Raw genomic sequence first — 22,909 nt, forward strand, 5'->3', positions numbered from 1 at the left:
GTATGAGGAGACACTGTGAAAAACTGGACCTCTGTCTCTGTAAGGGAGTAGCGTGAGGAAGTGCACATGAACTGAAGTGGCCAAACATTTTCATATGCTCCTGATTTGGATATTTTACCCTTTGTTTAACTTTATTTGGAAAAAATATAACCTCTACAAAATAACCACTTATAACCGTTTTTTCTATCACAGCTAGCTTCTTAACTTCTCTCCATATGTATGTTCTCATGGCTTTTTACTTTAGTTAACTTCCTGAAGTGTAAATTCCTGAAGTGTAAATTCAGTAACAAATTCAACCACTCGTCTTTAAATTGTAATGGTAGGGAATATAAAAAATAAATAAATAAAATTGACAAATACTGTAACTAAAATAGTGTTTATTCCATAGAAAAAATACCTCATTCAATGCAAACAGTAAGAAAGGAAATGTGAATGCTACAAAAACAAAAGGCGTATAATGTCATGAAAAGAATAGTGTTGAATGTAATCATCGTATCCTTTAATGACCTTTCCAAACGCATGCACTTTCCATTTGAACAAAAATGTCTTGATTTCTCTTTTCTTGAAAGATATTTAATAATATAAAGTTCAATTTGTAACCCTGTTATGCTAGTTGCGACGCAGGAGTGTACGTTAGAGTGAGCTTGTCCTCCAAATAAGGTATAGTGAACTCATCAGAAGCAGCAAGTAGCCGTTCATCTTAGAAACTGTCAAATATATAGTCAAACATAACATTAAAACCTTGACACTGATCTATGCATTGACATAACAAAACCAATGCTTTAAGTGTTGACAATAGATGTCTTAATACATATAGTAACACTTGGCATCCACTTCTCAGAACCAGAACTCGGAGACGAAGACATGAACGTTGATGATGTTCTGACCGGAGTCGCCTTGAGTTGTCAGGTTTCGCATGGAGAGTTTCAGTACCGTAGTCAATGGACCAATCAGGGCCTTCACCTGGCGGACAACACCTGAATAAGACAAAGAGGAACATCAATATCAGACCACAGTTTGGGACAATAGAGGCAAGACTTTGTTGCTGGCTGGATCATGTCACGTTGAGCTGAGTGGATGTGATTTAAGGGGTCTATCAATTGGAGGTTCTCTGGTTCGATCCCCATGTCAAAGTGGCCTTGGGCAAGACCTTTGACCTGAAATTGCTCCAGCTGGCAATGAAATGAATTAAATGTAATCTGAGATAATTTCTTATATATGTCTCGTTTATGGTTTATTGGTTTGACTGACAACAATATACATTTGTCGTTTTTCGTATTCCTTATTGGTGGATTTAGAGCAGCAGTGAGCAAAAATACACTTGTTTTTTCCACTTTTTCCATTAGTTTTATTTGTTCGTTGCCATGAGGTTTAAAGGGTTACCCAAAGCATGTTTTATCACTTACCCTTAGTATCTAGCTAAGCAGATAGTTTGGGTTTTTAGTGCTGACGTTTTTATTTCTGCTGCCACCCCAAGACAATTGAGGATAATAACATTTTGTTTTTGGTGCTCAGCACAGTGAATTTACATATATCTTTCAACAGCAACATATCATTTTAAAAACAATGTCCTGGTCACAGGCTGTCTCAACCAGACACATTTCAGGATCTTTCTCCAGTCTTCCGTCTCACGTATGTCTGACAGCTCCCTCAAATGTATTAACTTCCATTGTATTCAATACAGCTTTCTACATTGGTTGTGTAACAGCTTGCGCTTTGCATATAGAAACCAGCGTGTATTTTAACATTACATTACATTACTTCTATCCAAAGCGACTTACATACTCAATACTGTGGACAATCACCACAGGAGCAATTTGGGGTGAAGTGTCTTGCCCAGGGACACAACGACATGCTGACTGCAGTGGGGTTTGAACCTGTACCGAACACCAACGCACAACCCACTGCGCCACACGCCTCCCATAACATTTCAAGACCATTTTCATTGGCTGTTAGATTGGTTGTTTGTCGGGATTTGAGCGCTGCCACAAAAAGATGCTCCGATGTTGATGAACTTCTTACGCTAGCTGGTGTATAAAATATGTGATGTTGCGAATAATCCAGCATCATAAATGCCAGCAAGGGTATTTCTTTGGTGGAAAATAGTTGTATTTAATGCTGACCCTTACACCAACCGCTCTCAGAAGACAATGATTTTGATTTGATTTGAAGCCCAGTGATCTGGATTGTATTCTCCCCTCCCACCTTCCACCCTTTGAATGGACACCCTCTATCATGGTAAAACAGATGGGAGAGTGAACATACTACAACGGAGCATTACTGAACGCCCATGGAATCCATTGGGTGCTCTTTTTAAGTGAACATGCGATTACACGGGGGGGAATGCCAGTGTTTATACAGGCTGTCAGCGGGCCTTTTCTCTGCAGAGGGCTGGTGACATTTCAGCTCTGGCCTGTTTGAACAACCATCGGGCAGGCAGCACAATCAGCACCCTGTCCTCCTGTCACACCTACGACCGTCCTCTTTGTTTTTCTCATTTCCTGTCTTATTCACAAGTGAGTCAGTAGACTGTTCAAGCTTCTATGACTCATTGGTTTAACTCAACATGGATCAAAATGACGACAGATCATTGCCTCAATCGCTCTGAATTATGAGGCTTCTTTTTGTGGTACTTGTAATAAAGCAGTAAAACCCATTTGGTCGTCGTTCACCACAGGGCAGATGATGAGCCATTATGCGCTATCCGCTGCGTCCTTTGGGACACTGGCATTGTATGATGGCAGACACCCCCCCACCCACTCATTCTCCTTCTTCTCTTTCTCCCCTCTCTTCCCTTCTTGAGGGGGCCTGGTGTTTGTGGCATCATCCCTGTGGCCCACAAGGGTAAATGAGTCCCATGTGTTTGATGGAGGGGAGCAGTCACAGTCACGCGATACAGCCATGGAGGCATTCCTCCAGGAAACCATCTTTAACTCTGGAAGGGGCAAGCAAACTGCTGTCTCTCACTCTTTCTTGGACACTTTCTTAGCTCTCTTACTCTCTCCCAGTCGGATTTGTGGACACACGGCAGATTCCAGCAGATCCGGTCGATAAGCACTTGGAGGAGTGTGGAATGGGGCCCACTTCGACCATGGGTGCCCCTTTGTTTGGGTGTTTTGGGACTCTGTTGCATAGTGACACCAGACGGAGGGGACTGGGACTGAGATTTGATTGTTTCCAAAGCGTCAGAGTCATCAGGAAGAACTAACCTTTGCTTAAACCTAAAAGCAGCAGCAACAGTAAGAGACTAACTAACATGAAATAAAAAAAGTTATGGCACTCAACTCCTTGACCAACGCAAACTTCAAGTGAGATCAGAAGGTTCATGATTTGTCGACTTAACTCGGACAAAATAAATGAATAGGCTTCACTGATGAGTTGAGCAAGCACACAACGAAGATGTGTAAAATATTATGAGCACAATATGACTTGGATTCAGTCTTTATTAGGACTGTTTTCTTTTAAATGTGTGTAGCCTGTATCTAATGAGGGCTTAACACTCTACAATCAGGGTTGGTTTTTAAACTGAAAATCCTTTAAATATTTTCTACGAAAATAAGCTAAACAATCTCACGGCATGAATAAATAACAAAAACACATATTGCGTCTGGACTGAACATTTATTAAGGACTTCTAAATAGAGCAATATGTGGAATGTGTTTGTTTGTTTTGTACATTTTCTTGTGGTCTAATTAGCACATGCACAATGGCTAAACTGGTCTCTGAGAAACAAAATGGTGTTATCGTGCCTAATACCCATATGTCCTCTGAATTCATGGTTAGAAACTAGTGAAATTAAAAAATAACAGTTCACTTTCACCCTACTGTAACCTTTGGGACGCAATTGGTCGTGATAACAAACCAAAGAATGTATGATTGATGTGTTACTGTTACTTTACCAATTTGTTGAATTGTCGAAACATGTTTTATTCAACTTCTACATGTAGCCTTTGTTTGACTTAAGGCTTTTTGCACAGCCTTGAGGGGGAGAAAAGTGTAACTATGTTGTTTAAATGTGGGCCCAATTCTGCACAAAGGAGCTTAAGGTCAGTGTATGTGTTTCCGTAAGTGTCCCATCAAAGCAAAGTGGTATCCTGAATGAGGGAAGCATCAGCTAACAGCTGGGCCTCAACATGCTAACAGTGAACCTGAGGTGAAACCACAACCGCATACTCATCTTTAACATTTCATCGGGGCTGTAAGGCAAAAAGCCAACAGCCACAAAACAGGTTGACTTTGATTGGCTACAACCTGAGATTCATATAAATAAACACGGGGAGGTTAACAAAACAATTTGCTCTGTGAATTGGTTGCAAGGTCATGTAATCTGAGGGCTGACGTTCCTGAGATTTAGTTGTTGTGCTGGAAAGGTTTGCGGTGTCTTTCCATCTCACTGAGGTATCTGCCACAGGGTGCAAAGGTGACGGCGCTGGCTTTCAAATCCACCATCAAACAAACAGCTGTACAATCTGTCCGCTTTCCAACACATTCCCTACACCATGAAGTAGCCCCTTCAGTAAAAAATAGCTTTAAATAAATGCATGCTAGTAGCAGAGACACTGCCACAAAACAAAGTGAAGCGAGTGCCAGAAGGCATTTGTCATCCTTCATGGCCACGAGCGGTGCAATATTGAAGGGTAACATGTAAACAGTACAATTTCTGGGTTTTCTGGTTTCTTCAACTCAACGAGGAAGTGTATGACAAAATCCAAAATGAGCGGGTTTAACACCAGAGACAAATGAAAAATATGCGTTGGCCTCACCACAGTATTGTATAATGACACACTGGTTGTGGTGCTATGCATGCTCGCTCCAGTGAAACCATTGGAGAGTATCCAGGTGGTGTACAGAGTTACAGTATGCAAAGAGGGTACTGGAGGGTATCTTCATCATCATTGTGGCTATAACTGAGATATGTTTTGTATCAAACCATATTGCTGAGCTATGTTGGCATAAACCCTTGTTACCCAATAAGCAAAGCAAGCAATTTCAGTTTTGATTACCTGACAGCAAAGCCAAAATATAATCCTTTCAAATTGCCAACATAAATGTACAAAGACTGAGTGCAAAGACCCCTTGAGTGCTCCATGCTGTGTTTACGGCATGGTCACTGGTACAACTTTGGCTCGTCGAGTCAGGCTGTCCAAACACAACTGACCACTCCAAAGAGGGAGCGGAAGCTTCACTCTGAAAGGCCAGCACATGTGGCTTGATATTTTAAGGTCAATTAACAGCGAGTCATACTTACAGATCTCTCAAATGGCCCATGGGTCAATTGTGGACAGTGTCGCACATTGGGTAGTGACATCATTGAAAAGTAGCCGTAGGGAATCGGTTGGTTCTTTTCTTGGACTTTCTGTTTTAGCAGTTATGGGTCAGAGCAGCTGAGATGACACAACATGCACCATTATCTTTACCACAACCTTTGCACTGTATTACAAGTGACCTTACAAAGCTAAAACCCATAACTACGGAGTCAAAGTATAGATTTGACATTAGAGACTGAATTGAAAGGTTATGCAGATCTGCATGGTTTGGAGTTTAAATCAGGATGTTTTATAATAATCTTCTTCCGCATTATAAATGAAGGAAGTATCCAGCATTGTGATAAGGTGTTTAAAGGGCCCATGTCATGCTTTTCCAGTTCTTACCCATCCCCTTGTGTGTTATGAAGGTTTTTATGCATGTAAACGGTCTGCAGAGTCACAACCCCTCAAAGTACACCCTGTAGCGAGTACAACTCTAACACAGAAAATACCTGTCTGTGCTGCCCCAGAACGCCTCGTTGGAGATTTCTCATTTTCCATTGTGTGCTTCCTGGGTTCTGTGACAACACCCAAATCAACAACAAATGACCGGATTGGCCAAAATGGACCAATCCGCGGAGCACCTCCCACACCAGGATCCCTTGGCTAACTAGCAGGGCGTCCCCATTCATTGACTAGAGCTCCCTGAACGCTGGTAATAGGCGAGTTGAGATGGCGGAGAAATGCTCTCCGCAGACCCATTCTCACAGCGTTATAAACCTTTTTCTTTCTCAATATCAAGCCACACTTTTGTTTTCACTTCGGCTGTGACTTTGTGTGTGCTCAGGATGAGTTTTGCTTGTTCTCGCTGTATCGCCAACCCGGAAACCTGTCACGCTCCTCGCAGCAGCGGCGAGCAGCAACGAGCAGCAACGAGCAGCAACGAGCAGCAACGAGCAGCAACGAGCCTCGCAACATCCCGACTAATCAGAGCACACTGGGCTCACAGGGAGGGGGGGGGCAGGAGCTCCAACAAGCCGTTTAGGACAGAGAGTGAATACACATACTTTACAGAGATGCTGTATGAGAAACCAATGTGAGTTTGGAAAATTGCACAATTTAAATCTATTCTAGTCGACCTCAACAATGGAAATATGATCAGTAGAAATGGCCATGGCGTGGGACCTTTAAGTACTTTCTTATCTATTTTGGCTCGCTACTATATGAAAATGGATACGAACTGAGCTATCACCTTTTACATTTTCCAAATATCCCAGTGCCAGACAGCAAAGAATAATGATGAGTATAAATGAAATACATCACCCACCCAGGGGAGATAAGTGTATTTGATAAATTATTAAGACAGCTTTATAGCAAGTAATGTGTGCTATAAGTATGCATACCTTTTGTCAGCGTGACATATCGGCATCACTATCTCTTCATCAGCACATTGGTGGTGGAGGACCACCTTGGGGGAGTGTTGTGTTTTTGACAGTGTGGTTGTTGGGTGGAGAAGACCATGTTTTGATTAGCCGTACTAATCTCTTGTGGGGCAGACAAGGATTCCTTATGGGCTTGGCGCGCTCTAGTGGGCTCGCTGCTGCCATGTCATGATTCATCCAGATGACAGCCTCTAAAACGGAGCGAGTTGTCTGCTTATCTCCACTGCTGTCCTCAACTCCTCACCAGCACAGCCACAAGCCAGAGCCACAAGCTCCACTGGCTCTGAAGCAGTCATGTCTCACACAGTCCACTCACATTCCACCGCTCACTGTGGACGGCCGCCCTGACGACCATGACTACCTGCATAGAGACAAACTGTCCACTTCCTCTTCCATTCATCTTACTGTCTGCCTCACTGGCTGCCAGCCCCGTGTCAATGGCAATGCATAAGGTATTTATTCTCTGCACAGGATATAAACCGCAAAGGCATATTTCCACCTGCATTTCAAATATGAATGGAATTTAGCTCAGGCGTCTCAGACTTTCTCCAGAGAAGGGCTATGATTCATTAAGAGAGGGTGCTTTATTATCCGTTGCTGTCCAGTAAGATAAACATAAATACTACATAAATCAGTTTTTTCTGCTAAAAAGAATCAGACAGCAGTGATTAATGGTACATTGAAATCCTTCCATGACAAAGTATTACTCATTTGGACACATTCAAGGGATGACTATTCATGTCCTGACCGTTTGATTCCACAGTGGGATTCTGATTGTATTGTACATTTGATTTAGACATATCCAAAAAATAAGTCACATTATAAACACGTTTTGTGGCTTTTTTAACTTTAAACTTGGTTTATATTCTACACATGTGTCCCCACCCTATATCAAAAACGTATTACATTTAAACAGCTAATATGTAACGGCTAAAGTAAATCTACAAGAATTCATACATCCTCAGCAGGCCCACCTTGATCTCTAGACCTACCCTCAATGGGACGGGTAAAAGACAATATTGATCCCCCGTGATGTACTGTATGTCACTGAGAGATAACCAAACAAAGAAAGTACCAGCATTGTATCAGAGATGAGAGACTCAGCAGCACTCGTTCTTCCACAGAGCCAGTGATTTCTAAGGGAGGAATATCCACCTGCTGACTGTCCAAATCAATCATCCCATTATCAACCCTTTTCAAACAACCTGTCCCTAATCAAAAGTCTATGACATCACTAGCATGCGCAATGCATTCCTCCGATGTTTGAGTTTCCAAATATGTGTATGACAAATGTTGTCTTTAGAGAGGATGATATATCGCTTCTGCCGTGTGCCCACATACCTGCAGGGATGTTGCGCGGTCGCCGCTGTGCTACTGGGGACGTCACTGGAATATGAAAGTGTTTGATTGGTTCTGATCATGTTTTCAAAGTGCTGAGGGCCTGTTGTGTTTGCACAGATGTGTACGGCTGTCAGGCTGTTGTCTTCCAGATGTGACAGTACTGGGAAAGGCAGTGATGGATGACCAGAAACTAGGAAAGAGTACTGCAATTCTTACTCTTTGTGGTAGTGTGTGTGTATATGCGTGTGTGTGTGTGTGTGTGTGTGTGTGTGTGTGTGTGTGTGTGTGTGTGTGTGTGTGTGTGTGTGTGTGTGTGTGTGTGTGTGTGTGTGTGTGTGTGTGTGTGTGTGTGTGTGTGTGTGTGTGTGTGTGTGTGTGTGTGTGTGTGTGTGTGTGTGTGTGTGTGTGTGTGTGTGTGTGTGTGTGTGTGTGTGCGAACACTGCATGCCTGTGTGTGCATTTGACTGGTTTTAAGAGTAAGTGAGCATAACGGAAAAGAGCGTCAGCCAATCAGACATGTCAAGAATCTCTTTTTTTTAAGACATCGAATTCTGAGGATTCCTAATTGCCTCTTTTTTCCCTTTCGAAAACACAAGAAGTGGCCAAAAATAATGGCCAAAGTTCACGCACTTGTTCATTAGTGGAGCCTCAATGTCTGCTTCTCTTCACATCCCACCAAGCTGTAAGACCACTGTTGGAGACACTGGAGATACTGGAAACTAAGCTTCCTTAAGTGACACGTCAGCAAGCCTCGTACAATGGTTACGCAACAGCAGCATCTGCGGGCCAAAGCACCAGCAGCGCAACCCACTAAATAAAAACCAAGAGGGCCTTCATCACACCGTGGACGCCACACTTCATGGCGAGCAGTCAGTGGCCAAAGGCTCCAGTGCACAGGGCCTCAATTTGGAAAAGTGATGGGCAACTGGTGCAAACATGCAAGAGCTGCATCCAATAAGCATCCAATGGGTTTGGGAGAGAAGTGGCTCCTCACAAACAGCCCTTTCATGTGGGAGTGAGTTTAAGTGCTCTAATGCTCGGCGAGACACTGAGGCCTAGCGTGGGGAAATGGAACAATACATTTAACCACATGAAGCAAAGCGCTCAGGATTACTTCTGCACATATTTTCTCTCTCAGTCTTTCCTCTTTCATTGAATCACAGTGTCTCACTTTGTCTTTCTCCCTCTGCAATTTTATTCTCCCCCCTCCCTTGCGCACACACACACACACACACACACACACACACACACACATACACACACACACACACGCGCACACACACACATACTTTCCCTTGCAAATGGGCACCACTATAAACAGGGAATTTCTCCTAAATCCTCCTTACACATAGGCACACAGACACACACAGTTGACAATGTATTACAAAATAAGGCTAATCACTCATGCAGAATTACACAATTGCACACTCCAACAAAAACATACCATTATACAGTACAATATAATTAAACAGCTTAAACAGTGAGTTATTGCTGGTTATAAACAGTTGTCTGTCTTTGTGTGTGAATTTGGGTACGTTTGATGAGCTCACATCTGTTTCTGCACAAGTGTACAAGAGAGGAACGATTGCGTGCGCCTTCAATCCAGCTTGAATCAGTGAAACACTCTCTCGCTTTCATTCTGTAAAGACAGATGTTCATACTGACGGGCCATCCCTTCATCCATCAGCGAGAGAAGAAGAACAAGACGCTGTCCTTCCTCTACCACCCTGCATGCATCTCTACACAAAACCAAAACACCTAGAAGGGCCCAAACATGTGTCATCCTTGGGCTCACAACACCCTCATCCTCCCATGGCCAAGGCTCAGTTCAGCTCTCCCACAGGCGTGCAGCAGCGCTGGGTCACCACCAAACCAAAAGATGGGAATGGTTTCTCCCCAAACATGTGTTGTTGTTACAAACCGGTGGAGATGGTATCTGCTGCTCCTACTTGTGTAGGGCTCTGTTTGCATGCTGGCTCAGTAAACAGGTAGTTGTATTGAAATGCTTGTCAACTGCAATCACTGGTGCATATGTGAAAACACAAGTCATTTATGTACTATAGTGGAAAGTAACAATCTGCTAGGGATAAGCATAGGCGTAGATAAGTGAATTAAATGGTACTTTGTTTAACCACAAGACTGTGGAAATCGATGCCAAATATTTGGTGAGACAGAAACAGGCCTTGGTCCATCTCAAAGAGCCACTCAGAGGACAGCTCTCCAAAGACACAGACATCAAGAGCCCCCATGCAGATGATGACAGCTACATGATGCCACAACAGTGCAAAGACCATAACGGCCTGTGTCAGATGTTCTTATGTCGGGCGGCCCAGACAGGCCGTCCAGACATTCCTTATGGGAGATTTCTGTTTCTTTGTGTCCCTTCTCTAGCGCACATGTGACTTTGATTTGCATTAAAAAAAAATGCACATATATTTCATACATTTTTCAAATGAGACCTAAAACCCTTTTCTCCTTTAAAGAGAAAATGCCATTTCCAGTCACGAAGACTGTAAAGGCTGCTCGGATAAACTGCTACTGTCAAATGATTGCCCTACTTTGGTTCATCCAGACTTTACGCACCAAGTAAAATCCTGGTACTCACCCACATACATTCCATTCTCCACCCGCTTGATGATGTCGAAGGCGTTCTCCACGTTGCCCTCGAGGATGTCAAACTTGACATCATAACTGCTTAAGTGATAGTCACCGTAAGCTGGCACCGAGGTTCTCAGGAAAACAATCTCTGTTGGAAGATAACAATTAGACAAAAAAGTTGTGGAGCATAAACGCTCATAATCACTCTGGGATTGCATCGCCAAGCCAGTGCCAACTCTTGCTTTTCTTTTTTTCTTTCCAAGAGAAAGACAATAAAATGGTCTGTGTTTATTGTACACTCAGAGGGTCACTGGAAGGTTGAGGCTTTGCAATGCTGTTGTGCAGCTGAAGAGCCTCGAGTCCCTTGCACCCCAACTCAGAGTTTATGAGAAACGACAAGAGCTTAACTCTCCGTGACGTTGAGCATGAGTGTGTCTGAAACATGCACTGTGTGCCAGCCAATAGATGCTTGTCAGCTGTCATTGTCTGCGAGTGATTACCGCCGTTACTCATATCCAACAAACATGGCTCGTTCTCTCTGGTGTAGGCCAGCCAAGCCCGGATTGCATGGAGAACATCATGAAATAACTTATTTGGTGGTCAGTGGTAGTCATGTGGATTCTGACAACTGCAGTGAAATGCATTTGAGATTAATGGAGATAAAGTAAAGTTGGAGAGATCAAAATGGCTGAGGAACACATTGGTACAAGTAAAAACCCAACAAGTTATCATGCTGTCAACAAATCTGTTGTTTCCCATGATTTTAACAGGACGTTATGTCCCAATAAAGCTTCAACTATTAACCTTATTGGATTGAGGGTTAACAGGAATCTTTAAAGGAGCTTAGATGATCAGCAATATAAAGTAAGCCTTGTGTTAAAAGTTTGACATTTTGGGAAGACCATTGGGCCTACCACTTTTATATCGGCATAGTGGCATACAGCAAATATGAAACTACAGTACAACAAGCAGATGGTTAGCCTAGCATAGACTGGAGAGGTTGAGCTAGCCTGTCCAAAGCGGAACATTTGTCAGCATCTTTATGGCTCCTGAATTCACGTGGAAATTGTTTCTTTTACACTACTTCTGGTCTTTGTCTTTGTTCATTACGTTACGGCAGAGTCAAGCTAACTTTTGTCTGTATGCTAAAGTAAGCTAACCGGCTGCTAGCTTAAGCTTAATAATTGACCGAAACATATGAGAGTAGTTTCTAATCTAACTCTCTGAAAAAAGATATACATAAGGAATAACTTTATTTCCCAAGATGTGGAAACTATTATAACTATAAAAAATCTTTTGTTAATGAAACTTGAATATATTTTGTCCCTTTTTATACTTTTTCTGCATGTTAACCCAAAAGTCCATTATTAGTATGCATTTAAACCATGCTTTGTACCTACCCTCTGGCTTTGCGAACTCTCTGAAAGTGGGCATGGAGATGAAGGTGTGGGACACTGAGTGCATGGGGTCCAGGACACAGGCGACGTCATTGGGCTGACAGGACTTTACACAGCGAATGGTGTCAGAGCGTTGAAGCCTCGCCACTCTAAAGGACAGAACAAACATACACACCCACAAAAGAAAACACACACGTCCTCTGACCTTTAGGTAATAATCTATATTAAGACGTCAGAGTTAATCACCATTGATTTCTAAAGCCTAAAATAACAGGGCATCCTTGGGAGCAGCCCTCTGTGTAATCAAGAACTCAGTGAGGACAACAGCAATGGCCACAAACAATATCTGGACAACACAGAAGTTACTGGATACATCAGTCAAAAATAAATAACATTCCAATTCTGGGTGGTGACAATAATTGCCATCATGCTGAAGCCAAACTTAGTAGTTTGTGGAGACGCGATGCCATTGGTGCCTTTATGATGCATGCGTTCAAGCTGTGTGGGAAATGAATTACTACACTCACAAAGAATGATCCACAACCTGCTCAGGAAAATATTTGGATTTGCCGAGCATCCCCTGCTTCACATCAGATAATCTCTTGAGGAGGATTTATGGGGCAAGGGAGTGTTCTAAAAGACTCCTAAATTGTGAGCAACATGACTAGACAACTCCCCAGCCTATCCCCAGGGCAGCTCTCATCCTATTATTTAGAGCTTTGTTTATTCCACAGACTAATCAGTGACAGGTCGACGGGAATGGAGGGCCTCAGCTGGCTCCTAAGGCTAACGCCACCTGAAGTATAACTATTCACTACCTGTCTGCTACATAAGACTTTGAGAGAGGTTTCTAAGTCACTAACAACCCCATAAATCAAGGGTTTGTCTTTGAAACGATGGGAGACGCGATCACGAGAGAGCTATTGAAACTAAATAAAAGCCTTGACTTCAACATCCAAAATGTTAAATGTAAGCTTGGTTTTCACAAAGGAGACAAGTCAGTACACGGTTATATTGGGTCATGAAAACAGCCAAGTTGCCATGTATAAGACCAGTTAATGTGCATGGCAGCCATATAGCCACATTGTGAGTCATGGGCCGTGGATCACTGGCTCTCCTCAGGGGACCTATAGGCTGCAGCTCAAAGCCCAGGCACGGCTTGGGTTGCAGGGCTTCTTCCATGGGGAGAGAGGAGAGAAGCCCCTGACAAAAAGTCAAGCCACCACTGGGTAGGGGCTTGTAATTAGCAATTAGCGGGTGGGTCCAAGTTTTGCTTTGGCCCTTGCCAAACCCACAAAATGGTCTCTTAGTTTATAATACCACGGCCTGAGCTGCAGAAAGACCCGAGCGGGGCTCTGGAGGACAAGGTGAAAGATCTGTCTGGGTAGAGAGTACATTTACGAGAAAATAATGATCCAAACTTAACTGGCCCCTTACACTTAACTGAACACCTGAAAGCAGGGGACGCAAGTTGAGCTAAATACAGGACAATACATGTATAGCCTATTTGTCGCAAAAATACCGTGCGTTTTTATGTGTATTTCTGCAATTGTGTCTTCGCACATGTAAACATGGTTGTGTGTGTGTGTGCGTGTCTGTGTGTGTGTTTGCGCGCATATGAACGTCTTCTTCATCTCCCCAATGACTCACGTGGCCCAGCCCAAGAGAAAAACCCCAATACTTGCAGACCAGAAAGAAAAACAGACTTTTTGGATGAAAGTCCTCTGGTCAAGCACAGGGCCTTTTATTTTTTTGGTAATTATTATTTATAGTCAGCACATTGATAACGCCCCAACACAAACACTGCAGGGCATCATTCATTCTGAGCGCGGTGATGTTGCTGTACCACAAATTGTTCAGACCACCGCCCAGAGCCCCATACCTCAATGTCAAAGGGGAGGAAAAAGCCTTATGTGCACCACTATGTTCTTATTTTAAGGATATCCCCAATAGGGACCGAGTGCATCCTTACCGTCCTGACAGCTCAGGACAGCAGGAACCTAGGACATCTGAATTTACAGTTATTATAAGCCACAGTCCTCGGGCTGCAGCCTCATAGCATGTCAAACTATTTATACTCTCCCCTGCTGGTGCACATTTCCTTCTCTTTGCCACTGCATCCCATCGTGTGTCACTTACTCAGCCTTCATTTGGATTATCTGTCTGCTTTGGGGTTTATGGCCGCAGTATGGAGTGGAAATCTGTGCATTTCACATTAAACCTAAAATGTAATGGGAGCTAAAGAGATGTGTATGAAAATAACTGCCACAGAAAGACGTATTTGCGGTGAAAGGTAACTGGTGTTTCGGGAGCAGGAGTAACAATGAATACAAAAACTGGCTGATTTCTGACCGGAATTTGGAGGTGGGGGATTACTTTATAGACTTGATAAATAGTGCAATTTAACATAAATGACCATAAACTATATATAACTGAATGGTTTGACTTATAGATGGGAAATGTGACTTGTGTGTGTTTCATGGTTGATTTAAATTACTGGCCTGGAAGGTTTCTTAGTTTACAAAAAGGACAGATTGCAGAAAAACGTTCAAATCATCAGAAGACATACATACGTTTTAATACTATTAATAATACAGTTATATATGATTTTTCCAATTTTAGTGTGTAATACAATTCTATAGTGTATAGATGCTTGTAGCCGGGTAACTTTAACTCATATGCATGTCTAGAGATGTGCAGTAGCCTACATGTATTAATGGGTTTCCTCTTGAGGCTGTTGGATAATAGCAATATGAAACTATGTGTTGAAGTCTTCATGTCTCCATCTGTGATGTGGCCTTGATTAAACCCCACAATGCACCATCATCAATAACTGGATTTTACTTGAACATGTGTTATTTCTATTTAATTTTAATAGAAAACTGTTCATCCAACACATAAACCATAAAATGCTGTAAAACGTCAGACTTTATCATGCAACCATCATCAAATTACACTCAGTTGTAGGCAGACATGGGTCGTTACCATTTTATGATTTACCCTGACCTAGAGCGCCACCTAGCGGCTAGCACAGCGCCTTACCTCCAAGAAGATACATTCAACTGGACCTTATTCATACTGCTAAATAAAGATTATAGTGTTAAAAAGTTGATTATGAGAAATGCTACAGTACTAAAACATGTGCTTATGTTTTCTGATTTAGTTTGTTGTATTGTTATGTCAAATACACTTTTAAAAAAAATGATGTGTCATCTTTAACATGAGCTTAGTGACAAACAGAGTCATATTTGGGGTCTTTTTTTACAAAATAGAAAAGGAAATAGACAAGGCTGGATCCTTTCCCACTGTAAGTTTGATGCTAATGTGTATAAAGGAATAGTTTGACATTTTCGAGGCTTATTGTTTCCCTGTTTTTTTAAGTGTCAGTCCACATTGGAAATATTTGCATATATTTGATGGAAAAACGGAAATTGAATAGACACTTAAGAAAGGGACACAGCAACCATTAGGTGCCCACAGCTCAGTCGAGGCCATGAACCCATAGGCCAATACAGTTTCAGGCAGACCTAAACTAGTGGCACAAATCAATGAATGAAAGAAACATTGATAATCTTTAGTTATAAACATGCATGGACCGATAATGATCAATCATTTGGAGTTATCAATTTATAATTGCCCGGATAGTCGACATTGCAAAACCTTGCTTTGCTGTGAAAAATACTGTATGCTCATCTCACATACCTTCTGTGTTAAAAAGTCCTGTTTTCTCCCCAAGACGTTGCATTGAAGATGACACATCCTTTTAAAGAGTTTAGTAACTTGTGTAACCTTTCATATTGGTTGTGTTTATTCTAGTAGGGGACTGTAAGGTACTCTGGGATCCTCCTGGGTAACAAACACTTGCACTTTAGCCATGTATGTGCTGAGCGTGCCGTAGCGACGCAGCCTCAGCTCCAGAGACAGGTCGAAGTCCTGCTGATTGTTGATGAGCTTTGCCACCGACATCACGCCACCGCTGGGCACTTGCTCTGTCTTGAAGAACCTGCCCTCGTTGCCAGCGGTGATAACAATCTGGATGTCATCGCCGGCCACGGTTTGGGAGGGGCCCATGCGGAAGATGTTGGTGAAGACGGGGATATTGGTGGGGAAGGTGAGGTAGTAGTGGGTTATTCTCAGGGGCATGGTCAGGCACTCGTCAGACTCATTGCAAAGCAAGCGTTCACATCGACTGCAAATAGAGAAAGGGTGAGGGGGGCAGGGCAGGACAAGACAGAACAAAACAGGCACAGAGAGAAGGAGAGAGAGAGAGAGACCAGGTGTAAATTTCATTTGCCCGTGCATGGCATGCAGTGGAAGGAACAACAGTCTCTGCGGCAAAACACTTCACAGGCCAGTCATGGTGCCCTCTGTGGGATCATGCAAGAAGTCCCATCCCTGGTGCCTGCATAGGTCATACACAGCCTCTACTGTAATTAAGCCACTGTAAAAATATCCATATGCATTTCATCATTCTGAAACAACAGAACATGCTACAGCCGGATGTTTTCCAAAGTCAGTCCAGCATTGAGCATACTGTACATGCACAGCCTTGAATGACATGAATGGGGGTCGGTTTGAAAAGGCCTGACATGGTTTACTGTTGCACTCTGATCTTTCAGTAGGGTGACGTGTCTGATATGGCTTTGAGGAACATGGGCCTTGCTCTGTGGATGTGTGTGAGTTTGTCTGTCGATGTGGGCATTATTATGCTTATTTTAGGTTTCATAATGATATTTTGTGCCTCTACTGTCACATGTTTACAAGATGTATTGTTCAAAAAGGTCTTTATTTTCTCATACTGCCTGTGCTGCAGCATCTCTTTTCACCCTCTGTCTGAAACCAGAGCCCAGTCTGCTCTGATTGGTTAGCCGGCCGGCTCTGTTGTGATTGGTCAACCGCTTAGGGATGTCCCGCCCCTTAGCCTATCACGTACTGTGTGTTGGAGTGCTAGTCAATAGAAGCACGGGTGTAACATAGTGATGTCACTATATTACATTATACAAAGGAGTCCAATCACATTGTCATGAGAACATTTAAAGTAGTATTGTGTCATGTTCATAAAAATGTGCACAAAATCTAGAAAACTCACGTCTCTCCCACGCGTCGGTAGTTGGCCGGACAGACAAAGGAAAGACATTTGAATTCTCCCTGTACATTAAAGCAGCTCTGATCCACCAGGCATGTGTGTGTTCCTGTTACACATTCATCAACATCTGGGAGCGAAAGAGACAATGGTAGAAAAATGTGATTTCAATACATTCACAAAGATAACTTGTGTTAAAATGTACATATGCCTTCATTTGAAGAATAGCTTACCCTGGCAGCTGCGCCCATTGGGTGATAAGGTGTAGCCCTCGACAGGACAGGAACAGTGGAAGCTGCCAGGGGTGTTGTGACAGCGATAGGAGCAGATGTGACCTCCGGTAGGCAGTGCACACTCATCTATATCTAAATATGCAACAGAGACAGATAAAACAAGTCAAACCAAAATGGAAATCTAAGAAATACACATTTTAACTGCTTGTAATTCATCTGTTTAATATATAAGGCAGTTTGCTATAGTCTGTATGCTAACACAATTTTTTTTTTATATTCCTGTATTCCTCCAAGTAGCTGTTAAAACACTTTACCTTCACAAGTCAATCCGTCTATGTCACTGAGCTGGTAGCCACGGCGACAGTAACACTGGTAGGAGCCGTACACGTTGGCGCACTCTTGACTGCACGGCTTGCTGTCGCACTCATTCAAATCTATAGAGAAGAAATGATCACAGACCATGTTTAACTCTATCTTACTGGTTTACTAAATAGTAAACCTCCTTTCAATATGTCCTACATCAACATTTGCTCGCACAGTTTTCTGGTCTGACAAAGTACAATGGTGTCTTGTTGATTTCATACACTGAATATACTCTATTTCTCAATCTCGGTAAATGTTCTTGTGAATCTGGATTATATCTTAAACCCAATTGCAAGAGGGGCAGTGATGTTGCTGTTTTATGACAAATGACTACAGTAGAGGTCTCCAGGGAATATGGCTTTACAGTCCTGTCTCTGATCAGTTGTTTTCAAAAAAAGATATTGGAATGTTATCAATTAACCAATTAAACCAAAACAACTCTAATCAAAGACTTCCAGGTCTTCCAACTAGGAGCTGATTAGGGGTTCATGTTGTTCTAGTACAAGAAACATACTGTGTATTGCATAACAAGTTGTACTTATAAATTCTTTATTTCTTACCATCACAATTCCTGCCATCCACAGAAAGCTTGAAGCCGGTGGTGCAGCTACACTTGTAGGAACCCAGAGCGTTCTCACACTTATGAGCACACAGGCGGCCAGGGTAGTGTCTGCATTCATTAATATCTAAAACACCGTCCACAGTAAGAAGTTCACGACACACCTTGACCATTAACCGTACAGTATGCATGTGTATTCATTGGACACTGTTATATTTGTGTAAGAACACCAAACATAGTCGACCCGCTGCTTACCCTCACAAATCCGACTGATGCTGTTGAAGACGTAGCCAGCCTCACACTCACAGCGGTAGGAGCCTATCAGGTTGACACACCCGTGACCTATACAGACCTTATCAGGGTCCTTACACTCATCAATATCTGCAGTGAGGGACGCAGACAAGAAAGAAAACCATGTAATGCTTCTCAGGTAGTTAGAAAATACTTTGTCATGTAGGAATGGTGAGTTTTTCCGCCTTACCAACACAGCGGTTGCCCTCCTCATTGAGGTGGTACCCTCGACCGCAATTAACGGAGTTCCTCTGGCAGACGTAGGAGCCAACTGTGTTGATACAGATCTGCCCGTGGTGGCATGGGCCTGTCTGACTGACGCATTCATTTATATCTGAAAACGCAGAAACAGATGACATTGTTGCTGGTTCTAGACAAAGACCAGGAAGTCATGGAGACACAAATTCAGCCAGATCCTAAACATGAATTCACCTTCCTTCTGTTTACCTATCCTTCTAACTCTGCATTTCAATATATATGAACCTTCTCCCTCTTGCCCTGCAGTTACCCTCGCAGTCAACCAGCAGTATGTACTGGTCCATCTGCACTCTGTCTTTCATAGATTGTCTACTGTTCATTCATAAAATTGTTGGCATATTTGCTGAAATGTCACTATTTCCTGACAGTCATGCATGCAACAGATATGCAAGATTCCTGTGGCAAAGGAAGAACAACCAATCAGAACCCAGGAGTCTATAGCACAGTGTCTATCACTAATAGGTTTCTTAAAACATTTGAGTCAATGCATTAACCGAATCATAAATGAGAAAGGTTGCACAGTTTTTCAATTTGATGGGAGTTCACTAGCAGTGGTTGAACTCGACTGACTCCTCGATTCTTATGGTTGTTTTCGTTTGAGCATGGTGGAATCTTTGAAGCACTTTTGGCGAGGGAAAGAAGCAGGATTCTTTCACAAATGTCTCATGGTGCTTACCGATGCAGGTGCCGAGGGCATCTTGGATAAAGCCGCCACCACACTTGACCTTAGGGGAACAACGAAATGACCCCTGGGTGTTTTGGCACTCAAACTCTGGGCCACAGTTATGGATGCCAGTCTCACACTCATCAATATCTGAAAAAAGGGTAAAGTGCTATTGAACACACTGATAACACCAGCTAAGATACACAGTAAGTTAGTCATGGAGGCAAACAGCAGTTTGACTGACCTTTACAATTGTTGTTGTCAGTGAGTTCATAGCCAGTCCCACAGCTGACCTCTCTCTGGCAACGGAAAGAGCCCTCAGTGTTGATACAGCGCTCGCCCCCCCGACAGTTGCTGGCTCCCAGCAAACACTCATTGATATCTGTGTTTGACAGCAGAGGTTCTCTTATTGTGTTGATCCTCCCAACTATTTTGTGCTTTTATTGTTGTCAAAATAATTCATACGTTTCTCAGTTGAAGACAATACCCACCATCACAGCTCTTTCCATCTGGTTTGAGTTTGTACCCTTTAAAGCAGGTACAAGTGTGGTTGCCAACACAGGAATGAGCACATTTCCCTAAAAATGTAAAACAAACACGTCCATAATTGAGCGATGCATTTCTTTAGATTAAAAATCAGGAATGTGTAGGGAAGCTTGTTTATTGCCATAATATAACATACCCTCGCACTGATCACTTAATACTGAATTATCTCCATTTTCATGGGTGTCATCCTTGTTAGGTACTGCATGAGAGAAAAAAACATGATTATATATATATCATAAGAAGCAGCCCGAGGACATTCTCAAATAATGCTTTGTTTAGGGCTGCAACTGAATAATTGTTAAGTCTATGACATTTTAGAAAAAAGTGTCCGTTGTTTTTTTTAATGACAAGTGTGGCAGCTTCAATGTCTTGTGGAGCTACCCATAAATCCAAAGCAAAAAGGTATTCATATTATAATTCCACACAACAATAAAAGCCACAAATTGTTCCAAATATAATCTTGGAGAAAAAAGTAAGAAAAATGTGTTTTTGCTGGATTGCCCATGAGCAATACACTTTCAACTGCCTTAAAAGCAATGTCCACATACATCCAGCAGGGGGCAGTGTGAGCTCATTCTTATGCTCCTTCTCCAATATTTCCAGATTTTATGTGTGCTACGGTGATGAAAATTGCCTGCTTTGGTTAAAGAAACTTGTTTACATTTTTAAATCTTGCCTACTGTAGTTCTACTCATTTTATTTCACTAACATTCCGTTTTTTGTGTAGGTGTGGTCTGGTTATCTGCGGCTCCGTGTACACAGCATGCTCGGGACACCAAGCCACACTGGTAGCCCACCGACAGGGTGTGGTCACAGGGTAGGCCCTTCTCCAGGGTCGCCTTCCCCAGGAGACAACAGTCGCAGCACATCTACAGGACACAGAGTGGAATACAATAAAAAAACATTTATAATAGTAATAATAATAATAAAGCTTTATTTATATAGCACTTTTCATACAACTCATGCAGCTCAAAGTGCTTTACAAAATGACACATAAAACAAGTTAAAAACAAACAACAAGAAATTCCCCTCAGATTATTTGTTAAGAACTTTAAAAGGAAGGCTACATGCAGCAAAATATATAACATTGTATCAGGTTAATAGACACAAGGAGGTACAATGTATGATAATACAAATAAAATAGAATAAATAATGGTTTATCTCTGACAGATAAGACACAAGACAACTGAGTCGATGCAAAACTATAAAATATATCTCGGTTAACATAATAGGACTTTTTACAACGAAAGGAGAGGAAAAACATTATGCCATCTATCATCAGGGAAGAGCAACTGAAGGGAAAGAAAAAGGAGATTGTGGGATGAAGTTGGTTGGTCAAATACTGGAGTTACATGAAACAGGTTTTTAGACGGACACAAATAGGAGGATGTGTTCCAGACAGCAAAGCTCTCAATCAACCTGACAGACAAATATAAGGATGCTTGAGATGAAGTCCCAAATGACAGGCTTCAGACAGACAGATGATAAGCAGTAAGTCAGTCAGTCAGTCAGTCAGTCAGTCAGTCAGTCAGACAGACAGACAGACAGACAGACAGACAGACAGACAGCAAGACAGACAGACAGACAGACAGACAGACAGACAGACAGACAGACAGCAAGACAGACAGTGATGAGATGACATCATCCCCTCTGGCTGAAGCATGCTCAATCAATCTTTTTGGCAGCCTGGTAATGTCAGCCAGGGAGGGAATGAAAGTGCACAGTGTGGGGGATGGGCATGTTTGTGTTGCATTTTGGGCTATAAGGGTAAATACATATCAGTAAATGTAACCATATGTGGTGCATTTAAGTAGTGATGGTGATAGCGAGGCTGAACACAAGTCTCAAATATTACAACTCTATTTGTGATGTAGAAATGGTCGGTTACTCTTTAATTTGTGGACTGCATGGAAGTTGGCATTATAGCCGTCACCATCTTTGTTTTTATTTAACCAGCATAAAAGCAGGGCTGCCAACCATCACACATTGAGTGTGAGAGTCACGCAATTAACACATTTATCACTCACTCACGCCACACATGCCTTTCCTCACGCTAAGTTTTCGTCCAAAATAAATGTATATAAATCAAACTGATCTCACCAGAATGCGTGACTCCACCATGACTCCTTAAAACCGCATTGCGTGGTGGAGTCACGCATTCTGCTACATTTACGTGTCGGCACCACGCAAAAAACCCCAATGTAAAGTGAATTTTAAAATTTAAAATTTTAAAATTTTTAAAATCGACTATATACATTGTAGTAACTCACGGGAGGCTTCTTTTATTTTATTAGCCTCATTCACTTTACATTGGGGTGTTTTGCGTGGTGCCGACACGTAAATGTAGCAGAATGCGTAACTCCACCACGCAATGCGGTGTTAAGGAGTCGTGGTGGAGTCACGCATTCTGGTGAGATCAGGTTGATATAAATATACAAATAAAGTGAAGGAACAGCAAACCGAGAGAGAGAGAGAGAGAGAGAGAGAGAGAGAGAGAGAGAGAGAGAGAGAGAGAGAGAGAGAGCAGCGGTACCTGGCATTGTTGTTGTTAGCATCTGGTTAGCTAGCTGCGCTAACAGATATAAGAAGGTGAAGGGAAAATGCTCTCCTGTCAGACTCAGAGGCTCAGGTGAGCAGCTAAAGGACTCTCTGAGTGTTTAGATAGTTAACTTTAGTCTAAGTTATCTCAGTCTAAACCGGTTTGGTCACGATTTATGTAAACATCCTCTAGGGACCCCCCTAGAGGATGTTAGGTCCACCCCCCACTTGTAAAAAAATAGCACTTTACCCCTGCTTACACCTATATGCCGTGAGCTGATTATCGAGCCTTCATTGTAACTGTCGCAGGTATACTGTGTATGTGCGTATTCCACTGTAGCGCCCGGTAC

General features: G+C 42.4%; 1 protein-coding gene across 2 annotated transcripts in view; it reads right to left on the bottom strand.

Moving 5' to 3' along the window:
• Window positions 1-360: 360 nt before the first annotated feature.
• Window positions 361-22,909, bottom strand: part of fbln1 (fibulin 1) — a 29,346-nt gene continuing 6,797 nt past the window's right edge. The window contains exons 4-17 of one of the 2 annotated variants that reach the window (XM_034085543.1): window positions 20,731-20,890; window positions 20,158-20,220; window positions 19,967-20,053; window positions 19,720-19,857; window positions 19,488-19,625; window positions 18,744-18,887; window positions 18,518-18,643; window positions 18,264-18,389; window positions 17,655-17,774; window positions 17,341-17,472; window positions 17,114-17,237; window positions 12,028-12,173; window positions 10,635-10,775; window positions 361-977 (exon numbers count right to left, since the gene is read on the bottom strand). In XM_034085543.1, the coding sequence (XP_033941434.1) occupies window positions 838-977; window positions 10,635-10,775; window positions 12,028-12,173; window positions 17,114-17,237; window positions 17,341-17,472; window positions 17,655-17,774; window positions 18,264-18,389; window positions 18,518-18,643; window positions 18,744-18,887; window positions 19,488-19,625; window positions 19,720-19,857; window positions 19,967-20,053; window positions 20,158-20,220; window positions 20,731-20,890 (1,785 nt within the window). In that variant the 3' untranslated portion in view covers window positions 361-837. Of the gene's footprint in view, window positions 978-10,634; window positions 10,776-12,027; window positions 12,174-14,567; window positions 16,214-17,113; window positions 17,238-17,340; window positions 17,473-17,654; window positions 17,775-18,263; window positions 18,390-18,517; window positions 18,644-18,743; window positions 18,888-19,487; window positions 19,626-19,719; window positions 19,858-19,966; window positions 20,054-20,157; window positions 20,221-20,730; window positions 20,891-22,909 lie in introns of those variants that run through there. The other variant, XM_034085544.1, reaches the window with a different exon arrangement.

The sequence above is a fragment of the Pseudochaenichthys georgianus genome, chromosome 6 (assembly GCF_902827115.2).
Source record: "Pseudochaenichthys georgianus chromosome 6, fPseGeo1.2, whole genome shotgun sequence".
Lineage (NCBI taxonomy): Eukaryota > Metazoa > Chordata > Actinopteri > Perciformes > Channichthyidae > Pseudochaenichthys > Pseudochaenichthys georgianus.